At 44.3% G+C, this 26,613-nt stretch overlaps 1 protein-coding gene across 1 annotated transcript in view; it reads left to right on the top strand.

Annotated features, from left to right (window-relative positions):
* Positions 1 to 3,362: 3,362 nt before the first annotated feature.
* LRRCC1 (leucine rich repeat and coiled-coil centrosomal protein 1) overlaps positions 3,363 to 26,613 on the top strand; it is a 38,876-nt gene continuing 15,625 nt past the window's right edge. The window contains exons 1-12 of the mRNA XM_069959923.1: positions 3,363 to 3,465; positions 4,466 to 4,549; positions 5,702 to 5,907; positions 13,356 to 13,421; positions 15,110 to 15,277; positions 16,067 to 16,239; positions 16,455 to 16,667; positions 16,765 to 16,970; positions 17,775 to 17,976; positions 18,056 to 18,204; positions 19,428 to 19,632; positions 21,529 to 21,668. Of these exons, the coding sequence (XP_069816024.1) occupies positions 4,491 to 4,549; positions 5,702 to 5,907; positions 13,356 to 13,421; positions 15,110 to 15,277; positions 16,067 to 16,239; positions 16,455 to 16,667; positions 16,765 to 16,970; positions 17,775 to 17,976; positions 18,056 to 18,204; positions 19,428 to 19,632; positions 21,529 to 21,668 (1,787 nt within the window). The 5' untranslated portion in view covers positions 3,363 to 3,465; positions 4,466 to 4,490. The remainder of the gene's footprint in view (positions 3,466 to 4,465; positions 4,550 to 5,701; positions 5,908 to 13,355; positions 13,422 to 15,109; positions 15,278 to 16,066; positions 16,240 to 16,454; positions 16,668 to 16,764; positions 16,971 to 17,774; positions 17,977 to 18,055; positions 18,205 to 19,427; positions 19,633 to 21,528; positions 21,669 to 26,613) is intronic.

Here is a 26,613-nt window from a genome sequence, read left to right as displayed (position 1 = left end):
GATACCTGGGTCTGTCACACACCTGAGCGCCAGTCTACATAGGGCTAGTGATACCTGGGTCTGTCTCACACCTGAGCGCTAGTCTACATAGGGCTAGTGATACCTGGGTCTGTCACATACCTGAGCACAAGTCTACATAGGGCTAATGATACCTGGGTCTGTTACACACATTAACACCAGTCTACATAGGGCTAGTGATACCTGGGTCTGTCACACACCTGAGCGCCAGTCTACATAGGGCTAGTGATACCTGGGTCTGTCACACACCTGAGCGCCAGTCTACATAGGGCTAGTGATACCTGGGTCTGTCAAACACCTGAGCACCAGTCTACATAGGGCTAGTGATACCTGGGTCTGTCACACACCTGAGCGCCAGTTTACATAGGGCTAGTGATACCTGGGTCTGTCACACACCTGAGCGCCAGTCTACATAGGGCTAGTGATACCTGGGTCTGTTACACACGTTAACGCCAGTCTATATAAGGCTAGTGATACCTGGGTCTGTAACACACCTGAGCGCCAGTCTACATAGGGCTAGTGATACCTGCGTTTGTCACACACCTGAGCGCCAGTCTACATAGGGCTAGTGATACCTGCGTCTGTCACACACCTGAGCGCCAGTCTACATAGGGCTAGTGATACCTGGGTCTGTCACACACCTGAGCACTAGTCTACATAGGGCTAGTGATACCTGGGTCTGTCACACACCTGAGCGCTAGTCTACATAGGGCTAGTGATACCTGGGTCTGTCACACACCTGAGCGCCAGTCTACATAGGGCTAGTGATACCTGGGTCTGTCACACACCTGAGCGCCAGTCTATATAGGGCTAGTGATACCTGGGTCTGTCACACACCTGAGCGCCAGTCTATATAGGGCTAGTGATACCTTGGTCTGTCACACACCTGAGCGCCAGTCTACATAGGGCTAGTGATACCTGGGTCTGTCACACACCTGAGCGCCAGTCTACATAGGGCTAGTGATACCTGGGTCTGTTACACACGTTAACGCCAGTCTACATAGGGCTAGTGATACCTGGGTCTGTAACACACCTGAGCGCCAGTCTACATAGGGCTAGTGATACCTGCGTTTGTCACACACCTGAGCGCCAGTCTACATAGGGCAAGTGATACGTGGGTCTGTCACACACCTGAGCGCCAGTCTACATAGGGCTAGTAATACCTGGGTCTGTCACACACCTGAGCGCCAGTCCAGATAGGGCTAGTGATACCTGGGTCTGTCAAACACCTGAGCGCCAGTCTACATAGGGCTAGTGATACCTGGGTCTGTCACACACCTGAGCGCCAGTCTACATAGGGCTAGTGATACCTGGGTCTGTTACACACGTTAACGCCAGTCTATATAAGGCTAGTGATACCTGGGTCTGTAACACACCTGAGCGCCAGTCTACATAGGGCTAGTGATACCTGCGTTTGTCACACACCTGAGCGCCAGTCTACATAGGGCTAGTGATACCTGCGTCTGTCACACACCTGAGCGCCAGTCTACATAGGGCTAGTGATACCTGGGTCTGTCACACACCTGAGCACTAGTCTACATAGGGCTAGTGATACCTGGGTCTGTCACACACCTGAGCGCTAGTCTACATAGGGCTAGTGATACCTGGGTCTGTCACACACCTGAGCGCCAATCTACATAGGGCTAGTGATACCTGGGTCTGTCACACACCTGAGCGCCAGTCTATATAGGGCTAGTGATACCTGGGTCTGTCACACACCTGAGCGCCAGTCTACATAGGGCTAGTGATACCTGGGTCTGTTACACACGTTAACGCCAGTCTACATAGGGCTAGTGATACCTGCGTTTGTCACACACCTGAGCGCCAGTCTACATAGGGCAAGTGATACGTGGGTCTGTCACACACCTGAGCGCCAGTCTACATAGGGCTAGTAATACCTGGGTCTGTCACACACCTGAGCGCCAGTCCAGATAGGGCTAGTGATACCTGGGTCTGTCAAACACCTGAGCGCCAGTCTACATAGGGCTAGTGATACCTGGGTCTGTCACTCACCTGAGCGCCAGTCTACATAGGACTAGTGATACCTGGGTCTGTCACACACCTGAGCGCCAGTCTACATAAGGCTAGTGATACCTGGGTCTGTCACACACCTGAGCACTAGTGTGCCCAGTAATAATGCCTGCACTGGGGTCACCTTCACCACGTGCTACTGCGACTCGTACTGTCACCGGAGCACCGACTGCTGCCAGGACTACGAGGAGCCGAGGCGAGTGCTCGGGGTCTCTAGGTGGTCAGGATGTATTTGTGTATCCATCTCATATAGTGATGCCAGGATTATTCTATGATCTGTACTGCCACAGTATGTGGCTGTGATACCTCCATGTCCTGCACATTACCTGGTATCTGTGAGTAGGAGCATACATGGTGGAGGGCAGGCCTAACTACAACCCTGGCAGCTGGGCCCCCACCCACGGCATAACAGATTGATAGGAATAAGACTGCATTCACACGTTCCGGGAAGTTGTCCGTGCGCACGGATCGGTGCGCACGAACAATTTTACAGCCCATTGCTTTCTATTGGGCTATTCAGATGTTCCGTGATTTCACGGATCCGTGATCCGTTCCGTTAAAAAATAGGACATGTCATTACTCGGAACGGATGCACGGAAAGAATTCCCCATAGAAATCAATGAGATCCGTGTTTTTCACGGATGTGACATCCGTGTTCATCCGTGAAAAACACGGATGTGATGTAATCAATGTAATTTAAAATGCTTTAACACAGATCCATGAAAAAAACGGACACGGATACAAAACGGATGAAAAACGGACTGTTTTGCAAGGATCACGGAGGTTGCTGCCGGACCACAATCACGGGGTGGGAAAAACACTGAACGTGTGAATGCTGCCTAACCCTGTAAACTCTGGGGGTGATTTGCCTGTCCTGTCCATAACCCTCATGTGAACACACTCTTATAAACACATGAAACAGAAACACACTCCTTAACAGTAACAGAACATTGCCTGGACCTATGGAATTAGAGGAAGGTTTATATATATATATATATATATATATATATTTTTTTTTTTTTTATTATTTTTTTTTTATTTTAAATATTTTAATATTTATTTTCACACGTGTTCATATGTCGCCTATTATGATCGGTCCCCATAATAGGATCAGCCGTCAGATAAAGACCTGACATCACTCCCGCCCTCTCCGCCCTACGCCGCTCTCTGCCGCCCACCTCACATTTTATAAACAAACAAGTACGTCCTTCCGGCTCTTCGTTGATTGGCTGTAAGGCTGAGATGGGCGGAGCTACCTGTTGTAAGGATGAGATGGGCGGGACCATTTGCTGCAAGCGTAGGTTGGTGGGTGGGGCTATGTGCTGGACGCGTACGGTTGCCATGCCGCTAACAGCTTCCGGCTGTGTAGCGTGCCGCCTTCCTAAAGCGGGACCGCAGAGCCCTGTGCACACCCGGGTGAGTGTTTTGCTGCGTTACCTGCCGGTACTACTCACACTATGGTAGCTGTTCGCTGCATCATTCTCCGCCCTCTGTATATGTGCATATACTGGTTGTTCTGGGATTTGTAGTGCCGCAGTATCAGCTGTACTATAACTCTATGGACGCTGCTCATTACCACGTGATTCATTAGTGATCTGTCATCCTTCACATGTCACATGACACTCTTCTCCACATCAGTGATCCCTATCTGTCCGGGCATGATGGGAGTTGTAGTTTTGAAACACGGATTTGGGAGCGCTGCACTAGATACATATGGCGGCACGTGTCAAGCCTCAAAGCCTTGTCCTGGCTGCCACCATGGTGAGATTGTCCCGACACAATCATGTAATCACGTTAGGCTCACTTTTATAAGTAGAGATCCACCGTACGGCGCACTGATCCATCATATATAGGAATTAGTAATGTTAATAATTTCCTAATCCGTCTGCGCTGAGAAATAATTAATAGTTAAAGGGATATTTGAGTTTTCTAGAATCACAAAATGTAAAAAAAAAAGAAAACACTTCAACATACTTACCCCTCTGATTCCCACCACTTTGTTTACTCATACTGACAACATGTCACCTGATGATAGCAGCCAATCACAGCCCACTGTGCTGACATCATTTTGGAAGTCTTGGTATCCTCACACATCAGAGTACCCAGGATAGATGAGGGACACAGACATTGACAAGTATTTGGGCTGTAATTTTTATTTTTTTGTACCTGTCAGTTTAAGAAAATTTTTACATCTTAAAAGTTTTGGTTGTACATGGACCTGAACCTTTTGTTAAAATGAGCAGGGTTAGAAGCGTGCTTCTAAAAGTCTATGGGACCGAGATGGTCCCACAGACTTATATTATGAGACCGTCTTCTGAGAGAACGTGTTTAGGCCACGCTTCTACAAGCTATCTAGCGGTTTCTTGTTACACGTCGACCTATTGTAATAAATGTTAATATAATATTTTGTGTTTAGGATTGGGCCACTGCTCTGAGTAAAGATGGCGGCCAGCGACCATGATAGCAAAGAACTAAGCTTAATGGATAAACAAATCACAAGGTAAGCACTGGAGAGAGGAGCCAAGGCAACTAAGATATGTCTTACATCACTGTTTTAATTAAAGGGGTATTCTGCTGGGGTAATACGTGTTGAATCACCCCCCTACTGGAGACTAACAATTCCTTCCATACATGTTATTATTAGAGATGAGCAAACCTGGAGCATGCTCGAGTCCATCCGAACCCGATCGTTCGGCATTTGATTAGCGGGGGCTGCTGAACTTGGATAAAGCTTTAAGGTTGTCTGGAAAACATGGATACAGCCAATGACTATATCCATGATTTCCACATAGCCTTAGGGCTTTAGCCAACTTCAGCAGCCACCGCTAATCAAATGCCGAAAGTACGGCTTCGGATCGACTCGAGCATGCTCCAGGTTCGCTCATCTCTAGTTATTATCTATTCAGTCTCTTTCCCCAAGTTATCAGCTGCCGCTTTCTGCTGAAGACACAGAAAACTGTGTATGAGTGTTTCTCTCTGTCTCCCCCTCCCCTCTCCCCTCTCCCTTCCAGGATGGCTCATGTAAACATGGTCCCTGCCCAGCTGTCTCTGTATTCTGTATAGCCAGGAGGGTAAATCACAGTGAGGTCACCAGCAACTTGACCTCAGATTAACCCTCCCGGCATTACCGAGTACAGAGCCAGCCGGCCAGAGATGCTATTTGCATGAGCCATGTTGGAGGGGAGGGGGGAAGATGGGGAGACGTAGAAAACAGCTCACACAGTTTTCTCTGTCTTCAGCAGAAAGCAGCAGCTCAGAACTGGGCGAAGAAGACTAAAAAGATAATAAGCAGTATAAGACGATTGTTAGTGTCCAGGAGGGGGAATGATTCAACATGTTTTTTTATCCCACTGTCTGTTAGGGGAGTTCTGCCTATTGTAACTGGGACAGCAAGACAGAACACATGATGTGGGGTGGGCTTATCTAGTCCTATGTGCATGAAAGAGGGAGCGTGATTCTGGGCTGTATACCTACAATTTGTGAGCCTATCTGCCTCCTACAGAAGGATTAGAGCTGTGCCTGAAAGGTAAATCAAGGCTTCCCTTCCTACATTAACTGATTTGCGGCTATTCAGTTTCCCCCGTTTTATACAGACCATACACTTAATAAATATGATCACATATTTACTGGTGTTACTTTTTTACTCTGCCAGTTTGCTGGAAGTTACCCTGAGCGCTCACCTCCTGTCAGTCAACCTGCACTGCAATCAGATCTCCAGGATTGAAGGACTCTCACACCTCCACAGGTTACAGCATCTAGACTTGTCATCCAATCTCATCTCCAGAATCGAGGGCCTGGATTCTCTGATAAGTCTGCAGAGCTTGAATCTGTCCTGTAACCGTCTCACAGCAGTAGAAGGTCAGTGCTCATAGCATCTCAGAAAAATCTCTTTAAGAGCCTTCTATCACTTAACCCTGCTGTTCTGTTCGGTTCTACTATACACATATAATGTTCCGGTTATTTTTGACCGGGCCCATTAAAGTCTGGATTTTTTACTAATTTAAGTGTTTTATTTGAATTTAGTTTTCTTTTGCATTATTATACTGTGTGTGAACATGGTTGTTCATAAACAAATTAAAATGAAATTAAAAAAAAAAAAAAAAAAATTAATTTTTATTTTTTTCTGTGTCAAAAAAATGTTACATGGCCTTATGGCCTTGCTGTCGCACAGAGTCCATATTTTGATGCCATAGTTTGCAGGCTTACCTGGAATATACTGTCTGAATGGGCACCTACCTCTGAATGATACCAGTTGTTCATCTACAGTCACATTTTCACCAGCATTATATAAAATGTATGTATGTGTAACTCTGTATGGACCAAAAGGACCTAGATAAACTGATAAATAGTAGTAGATAAACTATATCGACCAAAATGAGATTATAACTCCTTTATTTTTTTCAAAAAATGGCTGGGGATTAGTATAAAAGGCTATCGGTCATAAATAAATAAAAACTGCTATTAGTGAGAACCCCTCAAATGAGGAAAAGTCAATAAACCACACGTTTCAGTACCGCATAATGAATATTTTAAAAAATATCAAATTTCAAATTCAGTCATTTTTGACCGAACAGAACAGCAGGGTTAAAGGGGTTATCCGGACCTAGAAGAACATGGCCACTTTCTTCCAGAGACAGCCCCACTCTTGTCTCCAGCTTGGGCGGGGTTTTCTGCTCAGTTCCATTGAAGTGAATGGAGCTTGATTGCAAACCGCACCTGAACTGGAGACAAGAGTCATGTTGTCTCTGAAAGATAGTGGCCATGTTTTTGTAGCACTGGAAAACCCCTATAACCCCTTATTAAGTCTGGAAGAATTGCTAAGCTGTAAACTTAATAGGCTTCTTAGAAATTTAAAGTGTCACTGTTGTTTACATTTTTTTTTAAGAAATCAATAGCACAGGCGATTTTAAGAAACTTTGTAATTGGGTTTATTAGACAGAAAATGCATTTTTATCATGAGAAAGCAGTTTGAAGCCCCCCCCTGGCTTGGTTTTCTATGGATAGGGGAAGGGTGGATGGAGATGAGGCACCAAAACAGGACAACAAAAAGTTAATTTACAGCTACAACACCAGGCTATCTCCTCTGATGTCAGCACTGACCTCTCTGACCTCTGAATACCTCTTTCATGCAGCTCCTGCTGTGTAATCCTTTGCTCTCTGCTGGGGACTAATCTCCCTCCAGGGCTCGACTGATGTAAAAGAGTTGAGATTTCCTGATGATGAGCAGTGAATTGATTTCTGCAAAAAAATAAAAATAAGACAGTGACACTTTAAACATGACTTGCTGATGAAGATAGGCCGCCAGTAGCTGATTGGCAGGGTGCCGTATCATCCAGCCCTCCCACTCGCTCCATTATCATTAGAAGAAGTGGGCCAGATTACTCCGACTAATGGTGCGTTCACACCTACAGGATCTGCAGCTGATTTTCTGCAGCAAATTTCATTTAAATAACTGAACACAGCATCAAATCTGCTGCAGATCCTGTAGGTGTGAACGCACCCTTACAGCATGGGACCAGCGCAGAGGAGGAAGGTAACAGACACATCTTCCTCCTCATTGTCCCGGGCACTATAAAGGGCTATAACTAGAGATGAGTGAACCTGGAGCATGCTCGAGTCCATCCGACCCCGAACTTTCGGCATTTGATTAGCGGTGGCTGCTGAAGTTGGATAAAGCCCTAAGGCTATGTGGAAAACATGGATATAGTCATTAGCTGTATCCATGTTTTCCAGACAACCTTAGAGCTTTATCCAAGTTCAGCAGCCGCAGCTAATCAAATACCGAACGTTCGGGTTTGGATGGATTTGAACCCGAACCCGGTTCGCTCATCTCTAGCTATAACCAGGTTAGATTTGTCTAACCTGCTGATAGTTCCCCTTTAAAAAAAAAAAAAATCAGCAGTGATTGTAATTGATAGCAGTTTTGCAATATACTAGCTGTATTTTTTTTTCTATGTTTAAATCAGTGTTAGGGTGCCTTCACACATACCGACTCGCAGCAAAAAACTCGCTGCGAGTTTCTGCTACGAGCCGAGGTCCTGGAAGGCCCCTATCACTACATACTAGCAGTGGTCTGAAAGACCGCTGCGTGTATGTAATGCAGCCGCCCCCTTAACCCCTTCGGCTCCCGCACCGCTGTCTCCATACATTACCTGGCTCTGGCTGCACAGGGTCCAGCTCTGCCGCCTAGCCAACCAGTGGCTGCGGCTGGGCAACACACTGATTGGCTGGGCGGCAGAGCAAGACGCCGGGACCCTGTGCAGCCAGAGCCAGGTAATGTATGGAGACAGCGGTGCGGGGCGGCTGCATTACATACACGCAGCGGTCTTTCAGACCACTGCTTGTATGTAGTGATAGGGGCCTTCCAGGACCTCGGCTCGTAGCAGAAACTCGCAGCGAGTTTTTTGCTGCGAGTCGGTATGTGTGAAGGCACCCTTATACATGTAGCCAAACTGTGGTCCATTCTTGCTAAAGCTTTGGCTGTCCAGGCATGATGGGAATTGTAGTTTTGCAACAGCAGGAGTGCGGAAACTTCCCAATCTCTGATTTAGAGTATACAGACTCTGTTACTTGCAGTTCATTATATGAAACATTAAATCCTGAGAGGCGGGGAGGAAGAGGCAGGCAGTGCGAGTAGATGCTGCTGTCCCTCCACCTCCGTGACTTGTCACTACACTCTGGGACTGTCAATCAAAGGGAAAGTGCCGCATTGCAGATAACATGTAGACACAACTTCAGTACACTGTTCAGTACTGCCATAAAATAATGGAGGGGCAGTAGGGAGCAAGAAGGGTTCCCTTTAAAAATGCTACAAAAATCACATTTCCATATATTGCTGCTTGTGAATCTGTCCCAGTGTCACTCTAAACTAAGATGTTACCTTCATAAAAGAAGGGGGACAGCATACACTGCCTTACAGTAAAAGGAACAGCATAAGAATATCTGATTATTTCATGTTGAAATACGAATTTCCTCTGTCTTTTTTTGACACTCAGTCTGTCCCATAAAGTAAAAGTTTTGTTTGTGCCTCACAACAGAAATTTCAGCCTGTTCCACTGCAGTGAATTATACATTTTAGAATCTGGTGACATAAAAATTATTGTTATTATTTATTACTGTTGCTTTTTGTTGTGTTTTTTTTATTTTTATTTTTTGCTTTTGCTTCGTTTTTTGACAGATTGCCTTGAAAAGTATAATAATTCTGGTGTGAAAGCCATATAATCATTCCGAGACTTGTACTTTTGTGATGGCGCCAGCTGTTTTGTATTGTGGAAACCTCCTTGTACCTATCTTAGAGTGCCACCCCCTCCCTCTCTCTATCTCTATCTATCTATATATACATATACATACATTAGGCCTTTATTCACACATAGCAGAATTGTGACATATGCTGTAAAGGTCCGATACAACTATGCCATATGCAGGTATGAAGAGATACAATCCGGGCACCATTTCCCGAGCCTTTCATTCGCCATCATTGTGCTGCATGTTGTTGCAGGATATTGCTCTGAAATGTCATCAGTTTGGACAAAGAGGAACATACAGCAAAGTACATGTGATCTGTGCTGGGTGGTGGATTATGTAGAGCTATAGAGCATGTTTGTGACCTCGGTATCTAATCTGCCGGCAGCCACCATCCTGAGAGTTTACTAAGATGTGAACCTCCACACCGGGGTCTCACAGACCTCATTATGTTACAATAAGATCCATCTGCTTCTGTCATTTTTCATCCTGGTAAACACAGCCTTATGAATGATTTACCTGTTTAGAGTATTGTTCTCCGTATACTTATACAGTCTTATATCTGAAGTATGATGATTACAATGTCTTTTGTCTATGAAATGCTCAAATTAGCTCCTCTGGAAGGATAGGCCATTAAAGTGCACAGGCGAATTTAAGAAACTTTGTAATTGGGTTTATTAGCCGGAAAATTCATTTTTATCATGAAAAAGCAGTTTGAAGATCCCCTCCCTGTCTTCATGGTTCATGGAGAGGGGAGGGAGATGAGACACCAAAACAGGACAACAAAGAGTTAATTTACAGCTGCATCACCGGGCTATCTTCTCTGAAGTCAGCACTGACCTCTCTGACCTCTGAATACTAGCTTTCATGCAGCTCCCCGCTGTGTAATCCTTTGTTCTCTGCTGGCGGCTAATCTCCCCCTCCCCCTCACCTCTCCATAAATTAGACAGGGCTTGACTAATGTAAACTAGTCAAGATTTCCCGATAATGAGCAGTGAATGAGAGAGAGAAGGGGACCTTGGGAAAGTCTTTTTGAATGCAGATAATGGCATATTTGCCTAATAAACCCAAATACAAAGTTTCTTAAAATCGCCTGGACTATTGATTTCTGCAAAAAAAAAATAATAAAAAATACGACAGTGACACTTTAAAGGGATAATTCAGCTTTACAAGAACATGTCTGCTTTCTTCCAGTGACAGTACCACTCTTGTCTCCACTTTGGGTGGGGTTCTGTAATGCTGCGTTTACATGAAGCGATGATTTGCCCAATCGGTTGTTTAACGATTTTGAAGCAACGATTTGGTTTTTATAACGATCACCGTTTAGACGAATAAGTCATTCGAAAATTCGTAAGAAAAATTGTTATTGCGATCGTTTTTAAGATTGCTTAAGCCCATCTTTCACATAGGATGAATCTTTGAAAGACTGTATACAAGAAGCGATCTGCGAATTTTTAGCGAACGATGATTTGAGAACATGTTGAAAGATCAAAATGAACGATTTCTCGCTCATCGTTTGATCGTTTGCTGTCTTTACACAAAACGATTATGTCTCAAATACGAACGTTACTGCGAAAATTCAAACGATAGTCTTTTTGTGTAAACGCAGCATTAGGGTCCGTTTACACACACAGATTATCTGACAGATTTTTGTAGCCAAAACCAGAAATATATTTGAAAAAAAAAAGAAATCTCAGTCTTTCCTTTATGACCTATTTCCTGTTTATAGTCAATTCCTGGCTTTGGCTGCAAAAATCTGTCAGATAATCTGTGTGTGTAAACGGACCATTACTCAGTCTCATTGAAGTAAATGGAGCGCAATTACATACCACACCTGAACTAGAGACAAGAGTGTTGCCGTCTCTGAAAGAAAGTGGCTTTGTGTTTTTAGCGCCAGATAACCCATGTAAGGTCTGATCATTGGGGGTCTGGCTTCCCTCACCTGTTCTGATCAGCTTGTTTCTACAGGCACATCTCTGCACACTGGGTAGTGTCCTGGTATTGTGGCTTTTCTAAATGAATAGAATGATCTGCAGTGTTTGGTACAGTTGCTGCCCAGTGTACTGAGGTTCCTGGTAGGAAGTGAAGAGGCTGCAGCGCTCACATGAACAAAGCTGTCCCATCAGCCAGCTAATGGGCGGGAGTGGTGGAATTGGACCCCCGCTAGTCACATATTGATGGAGATGGAGTATCCATACATGTGTGATATATAGGAATGGTGTTCTGGAATCCATCACTCACGCTCTCTCTCATCTACATCCTATTCGACAGGGCCGATTCCCATTACCCCAGTATGGGACTATCCACTCATTGGAATACAGTCTTGGGGTCTTTAGAGTCCCATATCCATCTTCTACTCTCACCATGGCCACATCATACTCTTCAAGAAACAATTTTCATGGCATAGAAAACAATTGCCCTTAGGTCAGAGGTTCCCAACCTTTTTGTACCTTGTGAGCGACATTTATCTATGAGTGCTGTTTCAGACAATCGGGGCCCCTGTAATCACACTAAAGGCGGTCCTAGATTTTGGGAATCAATTTCAATATCTTTGAAAATTGTAAATTCGATTTTCAATTTAAAAAAATGCAAGCTGCTCCTCCTGCAGGTCCGAGCGGGACCGTAGATGCCCCCATAACAACCACCCACCTATAAGATTGCCGCTGGCCTGCACCTGGAGGACCCCCAATACTACCCCCAATACTGCTCTACTACTACCCCCAATACTGCTCTACTACTACCCCCAATACTGCTCTACTACTACCCCCAATACTACTCTACTACTACCCCCAATACTGCTTTACTACCACCCCCAATACTACTCCCAATACTGCTCTACTACTACCCCCAATACTGCTCTACTACCACCCCCAATACTACTCCCAATACTGCTCTACTACTACTCCCAATACAGCTTTACTACCACCCCCAATACTACTCCCAATACAGCTTTACTACCACCCCCAATACTGCTCTACTACCACCCCCAATACTACTCCCAATACAGCTTTACTACCACCCCCAATACTACTCCCAATACTGCTCTACTACTACCCCCAATACTACTCCCAATACTGCTCTACTACTACCCCCAATACTGCTCTACTACTATCCCCAATACAGCTTTACTACCACCCCCAATACAGCTTTACTACCACCCCCAAAACTACTCCCAATACTGCTCTACTACTACCCCCAATACTACTCCCAATACTGCTCTACTACTACCCCCAATACTACCCCAATACTGCTCTACTACTACCCCCAATACAGCTTTACTACTACCCCCAATACTACTCCCAATACTGCTTTACTACCACTCCCAATACTGCTCTACTACTACTACTACCCCCAATACTACTCCCAATACTGCTTTACTACCACTCCCAATACTGCTCTACTACTACCCCCAATACAGCTTTACTACCACTCCCAATACTACTCCCAATACTGCTCTACTACTACCCCCAATACTGCTCTACTACTACCCCCAATACTACTCCCAATACTGCTCTACTACTACCCCCAATACTACTCCCAATACTGCTCTACTACTACCCCCAATACTACTCCCAATACTGCTCTACTACTACCCCCAATACTGCTCTACTACTACCCCCAAAACTACTCCCACTACCATTGCTACCACTACCCCCACTCCTGATACAACTACTCCCAAAACTGCTACTACTACACCCTTCTTTTTCTATGCTTCTACTGTTACTACACCCCTTATCCACTATGTCTCTACTAATACACCCATCATAATTAGCAAAAAAATAAATACATTTAAAAAAAAAAAAAAATCGAGATTTAAATCAAGAAAAAAAAAAATGTAAAAAATCGAGATTATTTATTTTTTGGCCATATCGCCCAGCCCTAGCCTACAAATTCAGCATTGGTTGTCTGGTCACAGACGCCCATGCCGTATCCATACGGCATGAGTCGTCACAGGGTTAAAATAAACGCACAGCTACAGGCTCATTCTATATTTTCTAATGTATTTTATGTTTCTTTGTTGTTTAGTTATTGTTAAACATGATTTTTACATTGTGTTTTCTCAGGGCTGCAACACCTACTAAATCTGAAGAAAGTGAACCTCTCCTATAATCGTATACATGACCTGAGTGGTAAGTGGATCTGTAACCCCCCTGTATTCTCATTTCCTTGGCTAGACAATGAATTGCCTTTGAAGAGGTTTTATTAATGACCAGACATTTATAGCGGGACATGATAATGCAGCCGACGGCTCCATCTCCTCCGCCTGTGTAATGGATTGTGACAGTAACATCTTTATGATAATATCACTTTGTACACAATGAAGAACTGCAGATTGTTTTTCAAATTGTTTAACAAATTAACATTTCAGTTTATTGGCCTATGAAATCCGAGGCTTCCGGAACTGGATGTGGATGCATAAATTCATATTGTCTTATGATTTCGCTCTTGGTGTAGACAAGCCAACATAAAGAGAGACCTGCATTTGCATTTAGGTTAAAGAGAATCTATCATATGAAAGTATTGCTGTAGAGGAAAGTCTATTCTCCTGGAACTGATTCTCCAAAAAGTGGCCATTGCATTGGACACCTTTAGTAACATAGATGACTGGACTTGACAAATACCTGTTATTAAGAGTTTAACATGTACCTCCTAGTTCTGAACAAAAATGATTATAGTGCAGGACTGAACACTATAATCATTTTCCTAAAACGTTTTTACTTTGGCTTTTAAATAGGTGAATTCTAAAATGTTCTGGGTCTCACACTGGCTACAGGTTCCTAGGAGACAGAACAGCATGATCTCTCTGCTATTGCTTAGTTATTTGCAGCCAGGAGCACGACCCATGGCTGCTCCATGCACTTATATAGAAGCCAAAGTGGAAGTTCTTTGGAAAAATAATTGTGTATGAATACTGCCCAATATAATATGTACAGAAAACACATAAAAGAGGTGGTATGTGATAAGCAGCATAAACATACACTAGGTGTGAATTCATTGAAGTCCATGGGGCATTGTTTATGGACATGGTGTAAAACAACTTTAGAGATGTAAAGCAATCAATCATTGCTTACCTCTCCCCATGCCCACAATGTGCCGCATGTCAGGCTCTGGGACCCACGTGGAGTGCATTTTCCCGCAAGTTCTGATGATGTCACAAGTTGGGAAGGGCTGATGGATTGTGCGCTTAGCCTATCAATGGCTGCAGCGGCATCCCACCCCAATCACTGACTGGCTGAGTGGGCAGTCCATCAACCAGGTTGTGATGTCTGCTTTGCAGAAGATCCCAGTGGGTGTCCCAAAGTGGCGATCCAGCACTTGAGCAGTTTTACATTTTTTTGACATTGCCGGACTTCTCCTTTAAGTCACTTAACCTGAAATACCCCTTTAACAGATCTGCTTAGCATTGTTATGCACCAGTACCACTGTAACCATTAGCTGCAGATTAAAGGGTTTCTCTAGTTTAGAAAACCCATTTTCATATACCCTTTTAGGAAATTCTAAATTATAGGAGGAGGACCTGCTCTGACTTGTAATTAACAGAGAACCCATTGATTTAAAGGGAGCTGTGTAGTATTTCCTTTCCCCTGCGGTAGCGCTGCTGGGATAATAACCATTTCCTGAATGCAGTCCCATTCTGCATTTTGAGTAGGTACCTCGGTTTCACACCATAGGCAGAATACCTACAAACACTGAATTAGTGAGAGAACCAGAAGTTCTTCTCCACATTACATGTTTATTGTTCACAGCCTCCTCACTTGGTAGCATGAGTCTTGTAGCCATTGGTTGTGACACTTATGTCTTGATTTTTGTTTTTCAGGATTAATTCCTCTTCATGGGCAGAAACATAAACTCAGCCACCTGTATCTCCACAGCAACTGCATTAGCGGCATAGACCAAGTATTGCACAGCATGATGGGATTGCACTCTTTGGCACACCTGACATTAGAGCAGGACGGCAAAGGCAACCCTGTTTGTTATACAGAAGGTATCTTTCTTTTAATGCTTGGCTATTGGCATATTGACAACCATCCACTGCTTTATTATCTACGAAGACTCAAAAACTACTTAAATTGTACTTATCGCTTGTTAAAAACCTGCCTTGTATTTGTTAGATTAACCCTTGTTTTTAATAGTAATTGGTTTACAAATATGTTATAGATTACAGATTAGATTTTTTTTTTTTTTTTGGGGGGGGGGGGGGGGGGGGTTAAAACTACGGGGACCATTTAAAAACACTGGTGTCAAACCAGCTCCAGCTGGACAGCCAGGCGTGATACAAGATTCGGAAGGCTGCAGGTTTGCCACCACTGATTCAAAGCGAAAATACCATCAGGTACATTCGCTTTAAGAGTTACACATGAATAGAGCAGCACTGTTAAAAAAAAAAAATAAAGAAAAAGAGGAGTGCGGCACCGTTATATTCATGTGCAACAATTAAAGCGAATGTACCTGATGGTACATTCGCTTTAAAGATAGTGTTTTACTAAAATGTAAAAGGGTTCAACAACATACATAAACACCAATCAGACCACTGCTTTTAGAGCAGAGTAGTGGTCGGTAACCTAAATAATGAACTTATCTGCAATGTGAAGGGAAAAGGTGACAAGTTTGCTAAATTAACGTATTTAAAAACTATTTAACTTGACGAGTCCTACAAATATAAGTATATTAGTCGAGATGAGACTATCCCTTTAAGATTTGAAGCTTGAAATACTGAAAACTGGCCATATCTGATCAGTAACCATTTCATGACTTTGTATTATTTTCTCTTTAGGATACAGAGATTTGATTCTTGAAAACTTACCACAATTAAAAGCCCTGGATGGTATAAGTAGATTAGGTGAATATGTTATTGGACTTGATATAGATTCAGTAGATCTGCCTAATCTGGAGTTCCTGGAATATCTGGTGTCATGTGACAGCGACACAGCTGACAAAGACCTGAAGGTAACCAGTCTGAACTCTGCCATTCACACCTGCAGTATACCATTGTACATATATTCCTGCCATCATTGGGGATCCCAGTGGTGAAATCCCTAGTGATCAGACGCTTATCACCCATCAGATCGCTGTTTTTCATCCCACTGTAATTCACCCTATAAATGTAAGAAGTCTACTGGATTAAGGTTTATTGTAGTAACATGTTTCTTCTTTATCTTTAGGATTCTAGAAATCTTCCAGTCTCAACACCCCAAATTGATAAGGTTTTATCTCAGTACAGAAAAGGACCAGTTGCCTCTGGCTTGGGATATAAAAGTACAGATATTACTTCATCCTCTGAGCAAGAATTTATTAAAAATCAAGATGCCGTCAATATGCTGCGAGAAATGAGGATCAAGAAGTTAGAAGATCAGATATCAGAACTTCTGAAGAAGGTTTCAAAGTAGAACTACTTATGCTGCATGGCACCTTGTTCTTTATAATTCAAGGCTGAAAATGAGGTTTTGTTACGTCTTCATTTATTTTTTACAGGCTTCCAGTTCCAAAACCGATCGGGCAGAAAAGATATTGAAACCTAAAAGAGACACTGACCTGACTACAGAAAGCGACTGCGAAAGCAGCAAAGAAAACATGAAGGCGTCTGGAACGAAAAGAAGTAAGATCCCGAGCGCTCGAAAGAGCAGCCATGTTGGAAAAAGCCACAGTCTTCAAAAAAGCAGAACCCAAACTTTGAGCAGGTATACTAATAGTTTTAACTGATATTCGCTAGGATTTCTAATGCTTTCTCCAGTGTCTCAGCGCTGCGTCTGAGACTGGGGTATATTCTGTTGCACTGCCATATTAAAGGTCCCAAGAATCAATGTTATCCCCCTAGACAAAGGTTACCTTGTAAACCTCATGCAAACTGCAGGCAAATGCATGGCTTTGGGTAGCCAGAAATACTACCAAGTCACTGTCTTTTCCTATTCCCCCTAGACTTTAAGTGTTACTGTTTTTTTTTGTTTTGTTTTTTGTTTTGCATTTTTATCATGAAAAAGCATTTTGAAGCTCTCTCCCCTGTCTTAATGGTTGTCTATGGAGAGGGGAGGGGGTGGAGGGAGATGAGGCACCAAAACAGGACAACAAAGAGTTAATTTACAGCTACATCATAGGGCTATCTCCTCTGAAGTCAGCACTGACCTCTCTGACCTTTGAATACTGGCTTTCACACAGCTCTCGCTGTGTAATCCTTTGTTCTCTGCTCTCTGCTGGCGACTAATCTCCCTCCTCTCCCCTCCCCTCTCCATAGAACAGACAGGGGCACGTCTGATGTAAACGAGACATGATTTCCTGATAATGAGCAGTGAATGAGAGGGAGGAGGGAGGGGGGCCTTGGAAAAGTCTTTTTGAATGCAGATAATGACATATTTGCCTAATAAACTGAGTTACAAAGTTTTGCCTGTACTATTGATTTCTGCAAAAAAAACAACACAACAGTGAATCTTTAAGCCAAGAGACTTCTTAGTAGACAAGCTAAATAATGCAATTTCACTCTTTCATAGTGTCACAAGGCACAGTACAGTAAGGAAAGAGAGAAGTCCCAGCCCACTCAGGAAAGATGAAAATCCAAACAGCTTGTCCTCAGACCGAGCAGACAGCACAGAACACAACAAGACCAAACTTTCCAGAACTTCAAGATCTCCAGTAAGGATAAGAGATACAGCAGGATCCAGTACCCAGCCAGTTGAGGAATCTACTTACAGGGTAAGTGGCAATCCCACACGTTGTATCTGTCAAGGTACAATAGGCATTGTATTGACTTTCATTTCCTATTATCTTGCAGGCACTTGTTCAGGAATTAGATCAGGAGCGAGAACGAAGGTGGAAAGCCGAACAGCTTGTAGTGAAGTTAACAGAGAATATCAAAGAATTACATAGCCAGGCAAAGGAAGAGAAAGACATTAACAGCGTGGCCATGTACACCACTGACCGGTGAGCGTACCTCAATATAGTGTGGCTGAGAAGTCAGGCGAAAAATTTTATTAAAGTATTTTATTTGCTCCCAAAAGTTATACAAATCCCCAATATACACTTATTACAAGAAATGTACATAAAGTGCTTTTTCCCCTGCACTTACTACTGCATCAAGGCTTCACTTCCTGGATAACATAGTGATGTCACGACCCCACTCCCAGAGCTGTGCAAGCTGTGGCTGCTGGAGAGGAGGATGGCAGAGGGATGCTCAGTGTCCCTCCAGTGTCCTGTGTGCCTTAGTGTCCCCCTGCCATCGTCCTCTCCAGCAGCCACAGCCCGCACAGCTCTGGGAGTCGGGTCGTGACATCAGCATGTTATCCAGGAAGTGACATCACCATTTTATCCAGGAAGTGACATCACCATTTTATCCAGGAAGTGACATCACCATGTTATCCAGGAAGTGAAGCCTTGATGCAGTAGTAAGTGCAGGGAAAAAAGCACTTTATAAGCATTTCCTGTAATAAGTGTATATGGGGATTTGTATAACTTTTGGGAGCAAATACAATTCTTTAATAAAAAAAATACTATACTTTAATAAAAATATACTGGACTTCTCCTTTAATGGTGTTTTTTTTATTATCAGATTATTGAATCAACTTTTTTGACTGCTTCTCTTTTCTATAATCCATTCAGTTGCATTTAGTTTTCCTTTTCTGCCTTTAGCAGGGCAAGATCAAACATTACTTTTTAGTGTCATGAAAGGCAATATAACCTCCATTGTACTAAGTCAGAGTCAGAACAACATTTTATTTTTTTTTTACTTGTTGCGCTCTTTATCTTCCAAACATCATCAATAAAACAATTTGCTTCATGTCCATGACACTGGCGGGATGTTTTTTAGGACCTTTGTCTCTCAACCTTTCCTGATTTCTCTCCCACGCGCTACTACAGCCTCCCATCTAAATCTACCCCCATTATAGTGCGGACTTAAAAGGGAGTTATAGTTTATATAAACAATGGGTGTAAGATCCTCTTATGTAACATAACAAAGAATAAGGTCATAATCTTTTCTGAATGCCCTTGTCTGTAAAGAGGTCTCTTTTTCTGAGCATTAGAGAAACCTGCAGGGAAAATGGAAAGTGTTGGATTACAGTGTATTACTAACGCTACAAGCCGAGAAGGTAATTTGGCCTTTTTATTCTGATCATGCTTTTTTTTTTTTTTTTCTTTTTTTTTTGCAGGATTAAAGAATTACTTTTAAAGGAAAAAAATGCCAAAACCACCTTGCAAGCCTTAATTCATCAGTTAAGAGAGGAGAATAAAAGGCTGGTAAATGAGATTAAACAATACACTAGTAGAGAAGAAGACTACCAAAAAACACTCAAAAAGTTGGAAGATGCAGTGTCTAAGCTAGAGACTCAAAGAATACAGCAAGAAGCATTGGAGGTACGGACTCTCCTGTGATCCAAGACTACTTAAAGCTAAAGTAGCACTCCAGGATTATTGTTTTTTTGTTGTTTATATAAATAAAAAAGACAAGAGTCCATCAAATTTAACCTACAGAAATCCTACCGTGTTGATCCAGAGTAAGGCTATGTTCACACGCCGTTTAACAGCGCCCGTTGCATAGTAATGGACGCTGTTAAACAGCTGGCCGTTGGGCTGCACTCAGCCCGTTCCTGCAGCCGGTACCTCCGTATCGGCTGAAGGCACGTTCTTTTTTCCCAATTGATTTGCGGGCCCCAGCGGCTGTGTCTGCAAATCAATTAGCCATTCACTCCAATGCAATGTGCGGCCGCGCTGCACATTGTGTTGTGTGAACAGCTGATGTTTCCGGACGCTGTTCAGGAAACTGACAGGCACATTATTCTAACGCCTGTTCTAAAGATCGGGCATTAGAATAACCATGTATGAACACAGCGGACGGCATTGCATTGACTTCAATGCAATGCCGCCCCTGCAGTTAGAACGGACGCTGAGGCAATTGCAATCAGCGTCCGTTCTTTACTTAAAAAACATGAACATAGCCTAAGGCAAAACCCCTTATGAGGCAGATGCCAACTGCCCCATCACAGGGAGAAAAATTCCTTCCCAACTCAAATATGGCAAACAGCACAATCCCTGGATCAACGTCCTGTCACATGTAATCTAGTGCCAATAACTTGTAATATTTTATTTTTTAAGTAAAGCATCCAAGCCCCCTTGAACTTTTTTTCTAAACTAAATAGCCCCAAGCTTTATAACCTGTCTTGGTCCTGTAACCCACCCATTCTTTAATGACCTTGGTTGCCCTCTTCTTCATTCACTCCAGTTTAGCCGTGTCCTTCTTATATACAGGTGCTGTACACAGTATTCTATGTGTCGTCCCACCAGTGATTTATGTTTTCATTGTTAGCATCTATGCCTCTTTTGATGCATCATATGATTTTATTAACCACTGCCTGGCTCTTACTGGAAGCCGTTTTACCCAGTGTTTTATTACTTAGCACATAATTGTATTTATTATTTCTGTGGCCCAAGTTTATAACCTTATATTTATCCACATTAAACTTCATTTGCCATTTCCCTGCCCAAACCATCAGCTTCCCTAAATAATAATCTTTGAGTAGTGAGGCCTTTAAGGTCCCTATACACTTTAGACTTTGATCATCCAAACCCGCCTGTTGCAGCGGATTCAGATGTCAATATGAGGTGTATGAGCTTTCTAGAACCACCACCAGCAGATGATGTCGGTGGTGATCGGGGTTGGCCATGGTGGTAAATCCCGGCCCACACCTTTTTTTCAGTCAGAGATATGGGCTTACCCTTCCCCCTTCATAGACCACTCAGGGCTGTACCGAACGTTCCTATCTTTGGTGAGGATGGGAGGCGGGTGGGAGATTGTTCCACCATCAGTTATTGAGGGCTTATGGGGGACCCTAAGACTCTACAGAATGAGTGAGAACAGAATTGCAGCCAAGTGCTGCTTCCCTCTGCGGTGTGCGCACAAGATACAGTCCGGTAGACTGCATACTTCATCTAGCCTGTTCTTGTAGCTTGTTGTTGGTCTAAAAACCCAGGCCCTTACCTGATCAAAACTTTAGACATAGCAAAAAGTTTTTGAAAGTTACAGTGCCTATTTTGTCTATGAAAGTCAAGTGCTTCACTATGAGAGACAAATTTTGTTACCCGTCTCCTTTCTGGCCAAAATAAGAGGATCCTGGACAGGGGACTCCCTTCTATGAACTCCGAATTGCCTAACAGGATATAGTAGCTGCTACATAGATAAGGATACACTGTGCCATTTCTGTCTGTCTTTTGTCATTTATATAAAAAGTTTCTACATTTTTCTTTTGCCCACAGATGAAACACGTGCAGGAAACTGAACTGAAAGCATCTGCCTCCCAAAGAGAAAACCAGTTGCTTCGAGCGTCTGTACGCCAGCACAAAGATAAGGTCCAGCAGCTCCATGACCTGCTTACTTCAAGGGAGGAAGCGCACAGGTAACTGTGACTTTATAACTGCCTGAAAGCAGACAAGCACTTTTTTACAGCATTTACACCACATTTAGCTCTAACTGTGAGAATTATGTTAAAAAGTACCATGAGCTGCCATAACTATCGGGAGGGGTGAAGCACTGACTAGATTTTGTCCTGCAGAGTTAATGTGAAAGAGAAGTGTGAAGGAAGCATAAAATACATTTCCCAACTCCTCTTAGCAAAACAGACTTTCAGTTTATTTATTACCCCTTCTTAGTAAGCTCTAGATACATGTATACTATATGTAGGACAGCCAGAAATGTATGCAACGTATGTTTAGTCACTAGAACACCATTCACACTAGGCAGGAGCACACCGCTATGGCTGAAACTGCAAACACACAAAAAACACAAAAATGCAACGGCTCACCACAATGGCAAGATACAGACCCACTACAGACGTAAAAATAGTTAAAAAGCAGCCCCCCCCCCCAACTGCTAAAAAAATTCCCACAAAAATAATGGGGCTCTTGGTTACCATTTGCAAACAGTGTAAACCAACGATAAGGTGGCCTCATGCTCAGTGCGGACCCTACACTGTACTTTGGCCTTTCCATGGCGTACATTACGGCTATGCTCTGGGCATGAATGAATATGCACTTACTCGGAGCAAATAGCTATAAATATATAGAAAAAATATAACATGCATGAAAAAAATATACATGGCAACGTGGTGCAACCCAGCATGTGAAAGTACTATAGTGCTGTAACTCAGATAGGTCTTAGTACAATATTAAAGTGTCAACAAATCATAATAGCCACCTATAACACAAAAAACACAAATGAAATAACAAAAGCGTCACCATGCCCAAAAAGTGAACAAACTAAGGAGGCTCGTTTAGTGGACCTATTAGACGGCCAATAATCGGGCAGCAAGGACAGCATGGACATTGTTAGCAATGTTTATGCTGCTCTTGCCCAAACATCTGATACCATACTTCTCCCCGCTCCCGGTCTTCTCTCCTGTGCTCTGCAGCTTCCCGGTCCCCGCAACAGCAGCGTCAGCTGACAGGCTGCCGTGGCCTGTCAGCTGACAGGATGCTCAGATGCTGCAGACGCCGGGACCGAGAAGTGGTGGAGCACAGGAGAGAGGACCAGGAGTGGGGAGAAGTAAGGTATCAGGTGTTTGGGCAATCATCAGCCGTTCATTGCTATGACAGGTAGCGATGCATGGCTAGCGCCTGACGATTTTGGATCCAAACCTAAACCAATGATCTGCTGATCATTGCTTCTATTACACAGAGCATTAATTAGCCTGATTCGGCCAATTATCGCTCCGTGTAATAGGGCCCTAATGGTGCAAGATTTATCTGACAGACAAAGCCAGGAACAGACTATAAACAGGGAACAGGTCATAAAGGAAAGATTGAGATTTCTTGTGCCTGTCATTGGGGACACAGCACCTGTGGGTATAGGCTACTGCCACTAGGAGGCGACACTAGACAGAAGAAGTGACTCCGCCTGGCAGGCTATACCTCTCCTACAGACACCAGGCTAACTCAGTTTTAGTCTAGTGTCCGTAGGAGGTAGACACAGGTGCCATGCACCTCTTTATTATTTTAGTTTTATTTCTTTCTCTTTCTTTCTAGGTTATCAGGGGGACCGTCAGCGTGGGCTGCCACACCAGACGTGGCTTCCCCCTGAGGGTGCACGGAAAGTTTTATTTCCCTGCGTCGGTCACCTGTCCCCCACCGCCCGCTCCCTGTGGCAGGATGCCGGTACCCCACCCCGGCGCAAGGTGACCGAAGGGATGAAGACGCCGGACAGGTGAGTATTTCCCCTGTCCCACCTGCCCCAAGTCTTCTCTTTGGGGTCTCCCCCCCACCCCTTCCCTCCTGGGGGGCTTGTCCTGCCTAGCGTTCTTTTAGGGACCCTCTTCCCCCTCCTGGGGTCTCTCTCCTGGGGTGTCGTCCTGCGCAGTGTCCTTAGGGACATTGCTGTCAGAGGTTAAGTCAGGGTGGATTCCCTTCCTCCCCCCGCCTCACAGCACAGGGGTTTCCGGGGGGTCTCTGACTCACTTCCCACCCCCACCCCTTGGTGTGTTCCATGACAAAGATTCTTTCTTTTTTGCAATCCGGTCTGGATAAGGGCCTCAGTCATTCCACCTTGCGTTTTCAGGTTTCCGCCCTGTCTGTTCTTTTTTAGCGGGCTCTTGATTTTCGCCCTCAGGTGAAGACTTTTCTTAGGGGGTGGTCCATTTGGCCCCTCCTTTTCGACAGCCTGTAGAGCCCTGGGACCTTAATTTAGTCCTCGAGGTTCTGCAAGGTCCTCCCTTTGAGCCTCTACGGGAGGTGTCTCTTTGTTTCCTTTCTTGGAAGGTTGCCTTCTTGGTGGCGATTACGTCCATCCGTAGGTTGTCTGAACTGGCAGCGCTCTCTTGTCGCTTCCCTTATCTGGTCCTTCACAAGGACAAGGTTGTGCTTCGCCCTCCTCCTTCCTTCCTGCCGAAGGTCGTGTCGACGTTCCACCTTAATGAGGACATCATTCTCCCCTCTTCTTGCCCTGCACCCTCCCATCCTAGGGAACGGTCCCTGCATTGTTTGGTCCTTGTCCGGGCCATACGGATCTACTTGTCAGTCACTGCTTCCTTCCGCCGCTCGGATTCCCTGTTCGTGGTCCCGTGGGGTCCGCGCAAGGGGCTGGCTGCATCCAAGACCACCATTAGGCGTTGGATCAGGACGGCCATCGCAGAAGCCTACCGTGTTCGTGGCGGGGCGGGTCACCGCTCTTTCTGCTCGGGCTGTGGGGGCCTCTTGGGCGGTTCGCCATCAGGCCTCAGTGTCCCTGGTCTTCGGTTCACATTTTTACAAAGTTTTATCAGGTCCATATCCTGGCTTCCTCTGACGACAGTCTGGGCCGCAAGGTTCTGCAGGCGGCCGTGCGTTAGGCAGACCGCATGGGGATTGTCATCTGATTTCCCCACCCTCTGGGACTTCTTTTGTACGTCCCACAGGTGCCGTGTCCCCCAATGACAAGCACAAGAAAAGAGGATTTTTGTACTCACCGTAAAATCCCTTTCTTGTGGCTTCATTGAGGGACACAGCTCCCACCCTATTATTTTGAGGTTGTTTTCTATTCTTTTCCTACTGCTTGTGACTAAACTGAGTTAGCCTGGTGTCTATAGGAGGGGTATAGCCTGCCAGGCGGAGTCACTTCTTCTTCTGTCTAGTGTCGCCTCCTAGTGGCAGTAGCCTATACCCACAGGTGCTGTGTCCCCCAATGAAGCCACAAGAAAGGGATTTTACGGTGAGTACAAAAATCCTCTTTTCTCCTCTCTTCAAATCAATTCATGGCTTTGGCTTCAAAAATCTGTCAGATAATATCTCTTTGAGTAAACACACCATGACAGCATGCATAAGGGAGAGACACTTCAAGACTGTGCCTGATGTTAGGTCTCATTTCCAAGCTGCAGTACCAGGCATGGCCACTACCAAAAGTGTGGAGCTCTGCTAGGTAAACAGCATGAAGCCATGCCTCAATACATGTGCTCAGCTAGGGGAACAGTAGTCAGATCCCATCAGTCTGATAACAATAGCCAAACTTTAAGATGGTTCATCAGTGTAGCAGTCTCAGAAACAGCCCTTGAATCCACACACTTAGAAGAAAACTGGTAAAAATCTAATCAATTTAAAAAAAAAACATCACTTTTTGTATCTGTATTGCCGGACTCTTTGTCAATCCTCAGCGTTGTTCACATTACAATGGTTTAGGTAGTTGAAGGGATATTGATTTGTGCAAAAATTATATAATTGGTATCTCCAGGTAACTTTTATGACTCACTGCTTATTAAAACATCAGAACACGTATGTAGTGAAAGCGCCACTTCTTCCAAGCTTGTCAATTTATTCATAATTGGATTATACAATATATAAGGGATGAGACGAAATCTTCTGTAATGTGTTAACTGATCAGGTATTTTCTACAGAGCTATATATCATCAGTCATGTAGGTATTACTAATAGTTTGTGTATTTCTATGGAATGTAACCCAATCATATAAATGGGGTATTACCTGTTAAACTTTGCATTGCCACTTTATTAAAGGGGTATTCCCTCCAAAATTATTTTTGCATTAACACGTTGCCCACCCAAAGCTTTCCATCTTTCCAATATCAATTTGTTATGGATTCTGCACAGTTTTTCTGTTATCTAGGTGCATTCACCCCCACCAAATGCATAGAATCATCAAATCTCAGTCCAACCCGACACCACTCCCTGCTCTTGGCTCCCACCCTCCGTGTCGGGATCACGTCTCTTCAATAGGCTGGGTTAGTGCTTCTAACACAGTCCACTGAAGTGAGGGAGGACACTGCCACTGATCACTGTCTCCCTCTGTGACAGCAGCCCCCCCAGGTCACCTGCACTGTGTTCCCCCAGCCCCAGAGATCACAATGCACGCTCTCACCCCGACCCCCCAACCCCACCCCCCTGCACTCAACGGCGGCACTCCCGCACTCTGCCCCATCCCCCTGCACTCACCCACGGCACCCCCGCACTCTGCTAAACCCCCAAACCCGCACCTACCCGCGGCACCCCCGCACTCTGCTAAACCCCCAAACCCGCACCTACCTGCGGCACCCCCGCACTCTGCTCAACCTCACCCGAAGCTCACCCGCACTGCACTGTGGCCCTGCCCCTGTCGCTCACCCACGGCTCAAAATACTCCGGGGGACTTGGTGAGTAAGACCAGCTAAGTTTGGGGGCATTTAATTTTTTTTAGCTCTTGGTGGGAATACCCCTTTAATTCTCTATAGGAGCCATGGAAACAGCATTGTACAGTGTTCCCGTATTACCGCCAGCTTCCATGGAGAATAAATGGAGCATACATGCTCACAGATGGATATAGCACCCACTTCTCGGCCATTCAGATTTATATTTTTGGAGGTCATGAATTCTTGCATACATCACCAG

Source organism: Dendropsophus ebraccatus, chromosome 2 (genome assembly GCF_027789765.1).
Source record: "Dendropsophus ebraccatus isolate aDenEbr1 chromosome 2, aDenEbr1.pat, whole genome shotgun sequence".
Taxonomy (NCBI): Eukaryota; Metazoa; Chordata; class Amphibia; order Anura; family Hylidae; genus Dendropsophus; species Dendropsophus ebraccatus.
This window is presented reverse-complemented; position numbering and strand designations above follow the sequence as displayed.